At 39.9% G+C, this 13,420-nt stretch overlaps 1 protein-coding gene across 11 annotated transcripts in view; it reads left to right on the top strand.

Annotated features, from left to right (window-relative positions):
- LOC128688791 (titin-like) overlaps positions 1 to 13,420 on the top strand; it is a 458,202-nt gene that overhangs the window by 429,444 nt on the left and 15,338 nt on the right. For 9 of the 11 annotated variants that reach the window (XM_070085639.1, XM_070085635.1, XM_070085638.1 and 6 more), the window contains 3 exons: positions 446 to 6,619; positions 7,491 to 10,974; positions 11,193 to 11,474. In XM_070085639.1, the coding sequence (XP_069941740.1) occupies positions 446 to 6,619; positions 7,491 to 10,974; positions 11,193 to 11,474 (9,940 nt within the window). Of the gene's footprint in view, positions 1 to 445; positions 6,620 to 6,884; positions 6,946 to 7,490; positions 10,975 to 11,192; positions 11,475 to 13,420 lie in introns of those variants that run through there. The other 2 variants (XM_070085645.1, XM_070085644.1) reach the window with 2 other exon arrangements.

The raw sequence follows: 13,420 nt of genomic DNA, 5'->3' as shown, positions 1-13,420 counted from the left end.
TTTATTAGACTTTGCTAATTTATTTAACTATACCCTTCATTTTTTATTAGTGTTATAAGAAATCAGTCCCCTAAGTGAGAAACATAAGTTTTTAATTTTTTTAATCAATGTACAGTACTCTGTGAACTTGTGTGTACACATTTCATGTATAAAAGTGATAACTCCAGAATATGATCCTAGTGTTTGAGTCTCTTCCATTTGGTTATTGCACTTGTGGACAAGATGCACATATTTACTTAGATGTTTAATATCTCTCTCACAATTGCACATATTCTCACTGCTACAAAGGGTTTTGCTTATTAAGTTGCATATTTTTTTTTTAAATTGGTGTGGGTTCATTGCAAAGGTAAACATAATCATAATAATTTTTTTTAGATTTTTGTTTCTTATGTTTCTATTGGTGGAGGAAACACTATTATTTCTCCTTTCTCATCTTGCTGTACAGAGAAATATCGAATCTGTTGAAGAAGGGCATGTGAAAACTATAAAACGAGCTATAGAGGAAGTTGCAGTAGAGGCACCACCTTCCTCTTCCCCAGCAAAAATCCTCAAGGCTCCTGTTCCTAAGCCTTCTTTTGAATTACCCACTACCCCTCAGGCCCCTCCAATACCTGTCAATGTTCCACAAGCCCCTCTTGAGCCAATGAGGGAAGAGGAACTGGAGGTAAAACGACTTCCAGGCAAACTGAAGAAGGCATGGCCGCCACCGCCACTTTCTGATGATGAAGCTGATCACATACCAAAAATTGACACCAGTGTAGAGATAACCTCTCATAATGTGTCTTCTATTATTTCATCATTTTCAGCCACCAGTGAAATGCAGTCATCATATATAAGCCACACAGCTGTTCCAAAGCAACCTTCAAAGCCTAAACCACAGCCAAAGCTTCCAGATGAGCTGAATATTGAGCTTGAGCCAGAACCAGCTCCTGAGTATGGCTTTATACCTCCCTCAGAACCTATGGTGATAGAAGAACCAGAGCCTGAGTTGCAACAGGAAATTACCCCAGCAAGTCAACCAGATGAGGGTTACACTCCACTGTTGGATCCAATGCTGGTGACTGAACCAGAGCCAGATTTGCAGCACAAAATTATCCCCACAAGCCAGCCAGATGCATATTACATGCCACCATCAGAGCCCATGCTGGTTCCTGAACCAGAGCCGGAATATCTTGTTGCACAGTTACCTGAGCCAGTACATGTACCTGAACCGCACATTGAATCTTTACAAACATATAAATCACACAAGATAAAAGATGTGATGGTAGCTGAACACTTCGAGTCTGGTTCTCAGCTGAGACAAGAGTACAAGAGAGTATCTGCTCCCATTGTAGAAACATACAAGATTCTATCTCCTGTTCCTGAGGTTGTACCTGAACCTGTTCCAACTCCAGAACCATGTAAAGCTATAGCTCAGGAACAGTTTAAGGCTGCAACTCCAGAGCCACCAAGAGTTCCATCCCCAGAGCCACCCAAAGTTCCAACCCCAGAGCCACCCAGAGTTCCAACCCCAGAGCCACCAAGAGTTCCAACTCCAGAGCCACCAAGAGTTCCAACCCCAGAGCCACCAAAAGTTCCAACCCCAGAGCCACCAAGAGTTTCAACCCCAGAGCCACCCAGAATTCCAACCCCAGAACCACCCAGAATTCCAACTCCAGAACCACCCAGATTGCCAAGTCCAGAACCACCCAAAGTTCCAACCCCAGAGCCACCCAGAGTTCCAACTCCAGAACCACCCAAAGTTCCAACTCCAGAACCACCTAAAGTTCCAACCCCAGAACCACCCAGAGTTCCAACCCCAGAGCCACCCAAAGTTCCAACCCCTGAGCCTCCTAGAGTTCCAACTCCAGAGCCACCCAAAGTTCCAACACCAGAGCCACCCAAAGTTTCAACACCAGAGCCACCCAAAGTTCCAACCCCAGAGCCACCCAAAGCTCCAACACCAGAGCCACCCAAAGTTCCAACCCCAGAGCCACCTAAAGTTCCAACCCCAGAGCCTCTTAGAGTTCCAACTCCAGAGCCACCCAAAGTTCCTTCCACTGTTACAGTAGTAGAACAGATCACGAAAGAATCTTATCAAGAACCCAAAATAGAAAAAGAGGTGAAAATGGAAACTAGTTCAGTTGAAACAAGTTTTTATGAATCCAAAAAATCCTTATCTAAAACTAGTTATTCAACAGTGGAGACCAAGGTTTATACAACCGGACTGTCAAGTCCTCCTGTTGAGCAGGTTGTAAATGCACAAGATGTTATTTTGCATCCCAGTCCTCTTGAACCATCATTTGAGATCAGTGGTGCACAGGACCTTATTATTTCTGAATCGGCTGTTGAATCTTTGCCAGTGCAAGCACCTGATGCAGTGGTAGTGGATAAAAAATTGCCTTCAGAAGATGACTTATTGGAGTACTTTGTCCCAGAAAGTGAGCAAGTAATTGAATTCATACCAACTCCTGAACCAGTGCCCAGAGAACCAAGTCCAGAACCTGAATCAAGTATATCTGAACAGGCATTTTCATCTAGACCTGAAGTAGGTTACATTAGTGATATGAAACATGAGAAATTTCCTTCAGATGTGTCAGCATCTTTAATATCATCATCAGTAGGGAGAGAAATGCAAACAATGTTTGTCTCATCATCAAATGTACAAACAAAAGTGTTTTCCCCATTACCTCCACAAGAAACAGTGGAGCCAACTACACTAGAGTCCCAAAAACCAGAACGTCAACCTCTTCAGCCACTTATAATGCCTGACTACCACCATCCTGAGCAGGAAAACATTGAAGAATCCATTAAGCCCCCAAAACGTCCAGAGCGTGATGAAGTAAAAGAACAAAGGAAACCAAAAAAGAAACGCGAATCTGTTATTCAGCTTGCAAAAAGATTAGAAGAATCTATTCCAATGTCTCCAGACGAGGTACCTGGTGGTGTTCGTATGTTTCCGAGTCCAAAGCAACCTTCTACTCCTGTTCGTGATGTACCTACTCCAACTCGAGAAACTCTATCTGCAGAAGATAAAATGTTTGCAGACTTAAAAGGAGAAAAATTTCCGGAGCTTGAACCTTTTCCATTTACTGTGGAAGAAAGGCCAAGAAAAGAACGACCACGCAGTTTGCCTCCTCCCATGCCACGGAAGTTTATTCCTGGATCCTTCACAGATAGTGAATATGAGAGTGATATGGAAACTGAACACAGAATCCAGCTTAAGAAAATTAAATTTGAAGTTCAGGAACCAACACCACGTCCAGCTTCAGCTGGAGCCGGACAAGAAATACTTCCTCCATCAGCCTTTGACACTCCTCCAGTTTTTGAAGGTGGAATGAGACCTGAAATCTTGAAAAAGGAGGAAGTAGTTAAAAAAGAACCAAAATCTATTACACCAAAGAAAAAGACAAAAATCGTTGAAAAGTTTTTGGCTACTGCAGGTAAGAGCACAGAGCAAGAGATAGCAAAGCCAGTTCCAAAGAAACTGACCAAGAAGGATACGAAGCCCCCAAAAGCAGTAGAAACTATAGAGAAACTGCCGCAACTTATTGTTGAGGAAAAACATGTCGGGAAACCCTCACCAATAGTGCCAGAGCAGATTGATATTGAATTTGCTGGAGTAAAATCACCAGGAAAGTTAGTTAAATCTTGGCCCCCACAACCAGATTCTCAATTAACTAAATCATTAAAAATGGATAGAAGTTTTGTTACACAGCAGCAGACATCTTCAGTGTCCTCATTCTCTGAAACTAAAACACATAAATCTTCTGTGAGTTATGAAACAAAAGAGTCTAAAGTGGTGAACTATTCACACCACACTTCTATTCCTGTCTCTGCTGTTGTCCCAGAATGTGCTCCTGAGCCTGCCCATCAAGCAGAACCCATACCTGAATACATACTTCAGCCAGAACCTGCACCAGAGTATATTCAGCCAGAACCTACACCACAGTATATTCAGCCTGAACCTGCACCAGAGTATATTCAGCCAGAACCTGCACCTGTGTATGTTCAACCAGAACCTGCACCAGAGTATATTCAGCCAGAACCTGCACCAGAGTATAGTGTTCAACTAGAACCTGCACCAGTGTATGTTCATCCAGAACCTGCACCAGTGTATGTTCGTCCAGAACCTGCACCAGTGTATGTTCAACCAGAACCTACACCAGAATATATTCTTCAACCAGAACCTGCACCAGAGTATATTGTTCAACCAGAACCTGCACCAGAGTTTATTGTTCAACCAGAACCTGTGCCAGAATATATTCTTCAACCAGAACCTGTACAAGAATATGCTGCTCAGCCTAAACCAGCAACTGTGTCAGCTCCAGAACCTTTGGTTGAGGTTGTTCCTGCACCTGGATTCAGATCAGTGAGAGCTCCTACATCGAAAACTACAAAAATAAAGTCATCTCCTGCACCCCCACCACCATTTGACATGACTCCTCCAGAATTATCAGCAGTTTCAAAATCTGTCAAGTCAGAAGCAAAAACAACTATTGTAACAAAAACTGCACATGAATCAGTAGTTACACAAGACAAAAAAACAGTAAGCAAACCTACTGTTCAAACTATGACTAAACCCATGGTTAAACCTGTAACTAAACCCAAAGTCAAACCTGTAACTGAACCCACAGTCAAACCTGTAACTAAACCCACAGTCAAACCTGTAACTGAGCCAACAATCATACCTCTACAGAAGCCTGAGCCTCCATCTCAGTCAGTATCAAGACCCCTGTGGATTAGCAAAAAAGTAGGTGCTTGGCCACCTAGTTCTCATGATGAAACACCAAATGCCATTCCCACATTGAAGACACGCTCTCAATCTGCAGAACGACCTCGTGTAACAGAGTCTGCAACTCTTCCTGCAAGGCCTCATGAAGCTCCACCTGCAATATATTGGTCAAGTAATGTCACACTTCAAGAGAAAAGAATGTTAGGGCTTCAGGTAGTTCCTCAAGTGGAAACAGTCACTTCTACTACAGTTCAAGAATCAAGTTCCATGACTTCTAGACAGATGAAAAAGATGTCACAAACATCTACAAAACAGATTAAGACTGATATGACAGTACAGCAGAGGAAACCAACACCAGTATCTGTGCAGAGTTCAGTTCCATCTTTTAAGAAACCAAATATTCAGCCAAAGAAGGAAGTCTTTGTAAAGTCATCTGCTCCTTCTAGGGAGATTTCTGTTGTGTCTCCACTTATACAGCTTCCTCCACTAGAACCATTCCCATTTTCAGTAGAACTTGAGAAAGAGAAAAAGCCTAGAGGAAAGGCACCATCTATGCCTAAAAAGTTTTATCCTGGTTCATTTACTGAGAGTGAGTATGAAAGTGATTATGATTCAAAATCAGGATCTTATAGCAGACTGTACATGAGTGACAGTGAAGCAGTGGGCTATAGACCAATGAATATTAAAATGAAAAAAGGGAGAACAAAGAAGCCAAAGCAACCTTCCCCACCTCCACCATCAACATTTGGTCCTCCACCACCTTTTGAAACCAGACTTTTGCCATTAAGCTTGTGTTTCTCAGATGTAGAATCTGATATTCCAACATCAAGGGAGAGTACCCCAGTTCCTAGAACAGTAATAAGTCAAAGTAAACATATAATTCATTCAGCAAAATCTTTAGCTTCACAGATAACTCCTGAAAATAAACCCGTAAAACAACAAGAAAGGTTTATTCAGAAGAAAGCTCCAATAATAACTCCAGCTCCAGCACCTAACGTTACTCCACTCAGTCCAACCAAACCATCTCCTGCTGTTGCTTCTAAGGTGCCTACTGTAACATCAAAACCAGCAACTGTTACTATATCAAAGACAGTGAAGGAACCACCAGGAACACAGATGACAAAAAGTGTTTCATCAGTAACTTCTGCAAAGAATATTCATACTAATGTTCAGCATGTAACTTCAGAGAAGCATGTTCAAATTACAGAGAAGCAAGAGAGAGGAGTAAAAAGCATGAAGAAAATGTTTGAGGGTAGTGGTCCAGTTCCTGTACCACAAGGCATCATAACGTCTCCACATGTTCCAGTCCCTTCTGTTGTTGGGATAAAGCCACTTGTGTCATCCACTGGAGTTAAACCAGTCCAAATACCCACTACAGCACCAAGTACTGCCCAAGTCTCCCAACCAAGTGAAGCATCTGTCAGATATATCCCTGTTGCTTGTGAAACCAATGGGACAGAGAAAGTCACAAGTTCAAATAATATAAAAGCAAAGCCTTCTTCACCAAAGTCAAGAAAGAAGATGGAGAATACCCAGATAACAGCTCAAGAATTGGAAGAAAGTGGTTATGCAGCGGACACTGAAGGAACTCTTCCTCGGCGTAGTACTAAGACCAGCCAGTCTATGAATTCATCTAACTTCAGTTCTTCATTTAGCAAAAGTGAAAGTTTTATGTCTTCATCATTCTCCAAGAGTGAAAGTAAAAGCTTCACAAGCTCTGAGTTTGGAAAAGTAGAACCTCCATCATTTGCTTCTGGCTTTGGCATACCTGCAAGTGATGGCTTTCCCCCAGAAGGTGGTTTTCCTTCAGGTTCCTTTTCCTTCCCTTCCACCCCAGCTTCTTCAGTAGGCCAGACCTCGCACTTCTCCAGTTCATTCAAGTCGTCTGAAAGTAAATCTTCCCAGGTTCGTAAACAACAGTCTGTCGGTGCCTTTTGATGCCTCTTGGCAATAGTGTAGCTTCAGTCGTCAATAGCTGTGCTAGATGTCGATATCACTAATAATGTTTAACCCAGGGTCAAATCTTTGTAGCCTTCTGTTTCTTTAACTGTTTTCCTGTTCATAATGGCTTGCATGCACTTTTGCACGATGTCTTAGAACCTGCATATTGGACATACTGTGCGCCTTAAACCCCACTATTCTGTTCTAATGCAATTTTCTTTCTGGACAGGTTAAAAAACTATGGTCATTTCCCTGCTAAACTGCAATTGATGCAAAACGTGAGATTTTAAGTAAGTTTGTTTTACTCCCTGTAAATGAAATTGTGTGAATTTTCTCCACGTCGGTCTTGTGTTCTCCTGGCGGTAACCAATTAATTCACTAAAAATAATATGCACATATATTTTTTATTTTTATTTGTATATTTTAGTACTTTTTCGGATATCTGTTGTTTCCCTTATTCCCATCCTGTCCATTTATGCTCTTATGATGTGTTTTCATTAGACTGTGATCCATGCTATCAGCAGATCTCATTCCTGTAAGTACAGTTTCTATGTTATGTAGGTGAATGTTGAGTCTTCTTATGAATGGCCTTGACAACTTACCCAGATAATGTTAATCTTGGAAATTGGATTGAAAAACATCTATTTTTACTAAATTAGTTTTAATGACCTTGACCAAGTGTTGACCAAGTGAATAACAATTACTCATTTTACTAAAGAGTGAAAATCTAAATGATTAAACTTTGGATTTTTTTACATAAATTCCAAAGGCCAGAGTCACATGAATAGGATGATGCTTAAATCCATACTTCAGTTTTGGGTCACTTTCTTTACAGATGTTTACTAGCAGGTCAGAGGAAATTCGTGAAGAAAGGCGAGGGGGTGAAGGCCCAAAGACAACAAAAGCAGCAGCACCACCACCACCACAACAATCAGAGAAGAAACCAAAACAAAAATATGAAGAATATAGGAAAGAGACAAGGGGAAAGCCCGGTACATCAAGCCCTTTCTCCGAGGACACATATTATGCCATGAAGGATGAAAGTGATGTTTCAACAGGTTCATCCAGGACCCAAAAGAAGGTTGAATTCAAGAGTGAAACACATGTAGAAATCATGTCGGATAAGAAAGTGGAAGTTTTTGAGAGCACAAGTGTAGATGTTTCTCCACAACCATCAAGAAAACAGGCAGTTAAAGTAGAGCAGAAAATTGACAAAAAGACAATTGAACCAAAAATTGAGAAATCAAAAGAAGTTTCTAAATCTTTTAAGCAGTTTAAGGAAATTAAAAGACCAGAATCTCAAGATTTAAAAAAGTCAGAGACTACAGTTAAAAGAGGAGAGCATGTGACACACATGCAGGTAACAAAATCAGGTGTGCTAACAAAGCCTGTTGAAAAGTGTAAAACAGATGGAAAATTGATAGAGAGTGTTCAGGTAGATTCTGAGCTTAAAGTAAAACAAATAAAAAAGTCCCAACATGAAAAAGTAACAAAAGTGCCTGAAATTCATCCTCTTAAATCTACAGGGCTTGTAAAACAGGCTGTTACTCAGCAGGTAAAAGAGAAAGAAGAGCTTGATCTAAAACCTTTTCCATTCAAGGTTGAACCTGAAAAACCTAAAAAGCCGAGAGGGGCTGTACCACCTCAGCCAACCAAGTTTGTAAAGGGAGAATTCCACGAGAGTGATTATGAAAGTGACTATGAGGGTCGTATTCCACCAAAGTGGAAACCGTCAGACAGTGATGCTGAAGATCAAGGTTATAGAAAAATTAAGGTTTCAGTTGGAACACCAAAAGTTTCTCAGCCTCGTATCAGAACACCAACCCCTCCAACAGTCTTTGATGAGCCTCCACAATTTGAAGGTCCTCCAAGGCCAAAGGTTGATTTTCCAGAGTCTGAAACTGAATATGAACGGGAAATATCACCAGAGATAATTATTCCAGAAAAAGTTGAAATTTTAATTCATCCAGAACCACCACTAGTAGTGCCAAAGGAACCAAAAATTTTTAAATCACAACTCCAGAAAAAAGTAGCTCCTCCTAAAAGATCCCCATCACCAGTGTTAAAGCCTGGATCACCACCTGTGGAAGATTATGTGCCACCACAGGCAGCAAAATCGGCATCATTTTCTAATGCTATTGGTGTTGAGTCAACCAAAATTACAAAACTAGCAGATTCTAGTAAACATCACCAGCGGTTTTTAACCATGCAACAGACTACACGTGTTATCAAGTTTACTGATGCCCGATCAACTACCACAACAGAGGCTCAAGAATCAAGATCAAAACCTTTGTTTAAAGAAGAACCTAAACAAAAACCTCTTCCAGTTCTGGAACCTTTTCCCTTTTCTCCTGAGCCAGAAAGGCCAAAGAGAGAGAGAGGTGCCCCACCACCCAAGCCTAAAAAGTTTCAAAAAGGTGAGTTTACTGAAAGTGATTACGAGAGTGATTATGAAGGCCACATCAAGCCAAAATGGCAGCCTTCTGACAGTGATGTAGAAATTAGCTATAATAAAGTGAAACCATGCCTTCAATCTGACAGAACCCCTTCTAAGACTAGAGAACGAACACCCACTCCTCCTACTGTCTTTGACAGTCCACCTGAAAGTGGTGGACCATGGAGACCAATCATTGAACCCCCAGAACCAGTTACTCAGAAGGAGCCAAGCTCTGAAGTTTTAATTACTAAAGAACTGCCAAAGAAAATTGAACCTCCAAAGAAAATCACAGTAAAGATACCTGCAAAAGTAGAATATGTAGAGAGGTCAGTGTCTCCTCCCCTCCCTTCACCAGGGCCCACCCCTGAAGAAGGTATAATTGTTCAAGAGACTCAGTATGTTGTTGATAAGGTTGACCTTAAGTCAAGAGTAATAGCTCCTCCCATGAAAGAGATTCAAACATACAAAGTTAAGCCGTACACAAAGATAACTGAAAGAACAGAAAAAACTATTACAAATTTGAAACTAGAAGAAGAACTACGAATAAAGAAAGAAAAGAAAGAAACTAAAAAGACAATTATCACAGAAAGTGAACAAGTCCCAACCCAGTTCCCACCACCAGCAAAATCAGAACAGTTAACTATAGAAACTGAAAAGTTCCAGGACCTGGAACCGTTCCCATTTGAACCAGATAAAGACAAGCCCAAACGGCAAAGAGGACCACCTCCTCCAAAGCCTAAAAAGTTTATTAAGGGTGAATTTAGGGAGAGTGACTATGATAGTGATTATGAGGGTAGAGTTCGTCCCAAGTGGAAACCACCTGACAGCGATGTGGAAGACCCAGAGTATACGCCAGTTAGACCACCCCCACCAACAGAAAGGCATTCTTCCAAGAGCAAGGAACGTACTCCCACACCCCCTTCTAAGTTTGAGGTTCCTCCTGCATCAGGAGGCCCTTTACGCCCAACAGTTGATCCTGTAGATAAACATGTAGTGTTTGTGAAAGAGCCGTCGCCTGAAATTATCATACCAAAAGTAAAGGCTCAACCTATTTCTAAAATTTCCAAGATAACACCAAAAGCACCTGTTTTAAAACCTAAGGAACCAGAACCACAGATACCCAAGATACCATCTCCTCCTCTACCAGAACCTGGGCCTCAACCATTAATTGGTTATGTTCAAGTTAAAGCACCACCTAAAACAGAAGAAAAAGATGATGTTCATATTAAAATGATAAAGAAAAAAGTAGAAGCTAAAAAGGGCTTTCAGATTGATATTGATATTACCGATATATATGATTTTGTTTCTGAATCAGATCATGAAAGACGTGAAATAGAACATAGCCAGACTAAACCCTTGCCAAAATTGGTACCATTTCCTTATGAACCGGATCCTGGTAGACCTAAGCGACAGCGAGGCCCACCTCCACCCCAACCAAAAAAGTTTATGAAAGGAGAATTCAGAGGTAGTGACTATGAAAGTGACTATGAAACTCCAATTGCTCCCAAGTGGGCTCCTCCTGATAGTGAGGGGGAGGAGCATTTTTATCGACGAGTTGCTCCTCCAGTTGGTGAAATAGGGAAGCAACGAAGTGAATCATCTGGCAGGGACCCTTCACCCCCATCCAAGTTTGATCAGCCGCCTCACTTTGAAGGACCACCTCGCCCAGTTTTAGAGCTTTCAGATCTACCAAGAAGAGAAAGAAGAGAGTCCTTAGAGGAGTACTCTATCCCGAGATTCCCAATGGTTGAGTTTAAACCCTTTGATCTAGAGGATGATGTCATTGTTCATCCTCAGGGAGCCATCACAACAGACACAGAGACCGAAACAGAATCACATACCAAAGAAGGCATTGATAGAAGATACGTTAAATCAACACAAAGTAAGTTTTTCTGTAGACAGATTTTTTAATAATTGTATAGGTATACATAGTTGGACTTTGATTATATGTGAAAAATCATGCTATGGTAATTTTATGTTTGCTTGTGATTACATGTTGTTTCTCTTACAGTTGTACATACTTCATTTGTCTACTGTGAAATTATATACCATTACATGTATTTTTAATTGCTACATGCACTTTATGGTTTTTATTTTCAGAGGTAGTAAGTCACCAGTTTGAGGACATGACTCAGACATTCCGCCACAAAGCACAAAAATTTGCTGAGCAGTTAGTGACAGAGGTATTTGCTGCCAGGGAGGGCTCAGTGCCAGCTGAGCCAGCAGGTGAACCTCCATCACTTCCTGAAGAGCTGAGAACACGTTCTGTCTCACCAGACTCCACTGCCATGCCTCCATCTACAACAGCTGCTTATGAGGCTCTGTCACCATCTACTCAGGAACCTCAAGCATACAGAGATGAATCTAGAATTTCTGAATTTGGTGAGTAGTGCTGTAAATATTATGTACAGTACCAGGTTTGTGTCATAATTAGTACTTGTGGAATGTTTCATCTGAATTGTTTCAAAGTATTTTTAATTTGTGTATGATAGAACAGCCCCAAAAAGGAAAATATTTGTTATTATTCATTCCATAACTGTTACCAGAAGTGCACAGATATCATATTTGGTTAAGAGAATTAATTATTTTCTCTACATTTTCCTTCAATGCAGTTTGAAGAGGCATTACATAGTTTTTTTTGGGGTTAAGTTTTTTCTTTGATGGTAGTGCTGTTATTTTATTTTTTGTCTTTGCAAACAGTACATTGAGATTTTGTATTTACAATAGTGGGTTGCAGTGCAAAGAGAGCCTCTCATGCCTAAGCATTATGGGCCAACTTAGCATTATTGGCTTACAGACTACTTAACACTAAGGATTATATCATAGTTGTACAGTAGGATAGTAATTATTTCATAGTTGTACAGTAGATTATTATTATAATTGAGTCTTCATTGCTTTTGAGCAGTATCTTTTATATCCATAATAGATCTACAATACATCAGACTTGAAACTTATTTTCCTTGACACCAGGCAAATTGCATAATGTTAATTCTAATTTACCTTACTTTTTGTGTTTTGGAATACATATTAATATTCTATTAGTTCAAAAAATTATTTTCCAAAATAGTATTTGTTTATTAGCCTAGCTGTCATTGATACATGAAATCCAGATTTAGTGCATGATAATGGGTACTTTACGTGTTATATTAAGACTGAAATTTGAAGAAAGATTGCACTTGACAGATGAGAGTTAAATACTCATGTGGTCTAGTTTAATTTAAATGGCAAGTAAGTAAGTTTATTCAGGTATACACAAATACAGTTACATAGATTATCATACATAACAGCATATGTGTACAGAACCTAGGATAACCCAAAAAAGTTCCTCTTTCCTGCTACTTAGGTAAATCATACATTAGCTTTATGGGCTTAACTTTTAGAGTTACTCACATTACCAAGTTGTAGATGCAAGTACAGTATGACAGATATTTTCAGTCTTGGTAGAGACCCATATCAGAAAAGGAGGAAGGCCTGAATAGGTCTAGCTAAACCAAAAATATTTGTGATACCTTTTATTTGAAATGTGGGCTGTTTCAAAGTTATCCTTTTAACCCTTTGACTGTTTTGGTTGTATATATACATCTTACGTGCCACCATTTTTGACGTATATATACTCATAAATTCTAGCGGCTTCAAATTAAGCAGGAGAAAGCTGGTAGGCCCACATGTAAGAGAATGGGTCTGTGTGGTCAGTGTGCACCATATAAAAAAAATCCTGCAGCACGCAGTGCATAATGAGAAAAAAAAACTCCGACCTTTTTTTTTTTTTTTTTTAATTAAAATGCCGACTTTGTGGTCTATTTTCATATAGCATTTATGGTTGTATTTTCGTCTTCTTGGTCTCATTTGATAGAATGGAAAACATATCATATTCTAAATGTGATTTTGATTGGTTTTACTATGAAAAGAACCTTGAACTGGAGCTCAAAGTAGGGAAAATGTTTGATTTTTGCTGATGTTCAAAAGTAAACAAATGATGTCTAGTCCAAGTAGCCATTCTGATATGCAGTCATGAATGGGTTGACATTATTTATACAATTATTACAATATTGCAGTAATCTGCATAACAGTAAATCTTCTATTTTTTGTTTGAATAAAAATTCAAAATAGAAAGCAAGAGTAATATCAGAGGGACCTGGAGATGTGACTGATGAACAAAGAAAATGTTATTTTAGAGCCAGGAATGTCTGCATTGTTCATTCTGGACCCTATTTTGAAATTGTCATATTTTTTAATTTTTGTGAAATTGGCCAAATTGCAAATTTCTGACCATGTTATTGGGTAGTTGAAATTGGTAAATGAGCAGTTTGTTGTACTCAGTCGATAGA

This window comes from Cherax quadricarinatus, chromosome 16 (genome assembly GCF_038502225.1).
Source record: "Cherax quadricarinatus isolate ZL_2023a chromosome 16, ASM3850222v1, whole genome shotgun sequence".
Lineage (NCBI taxonomy): Eukaryota > Metazoa > Arthropoda > Malacostraca > Decapoda > Parastacidae > Cherax > Cherax quadricarinatus.
This window is presented reverse-complemented; position numbering and strand designations above follow the sequence as displayed.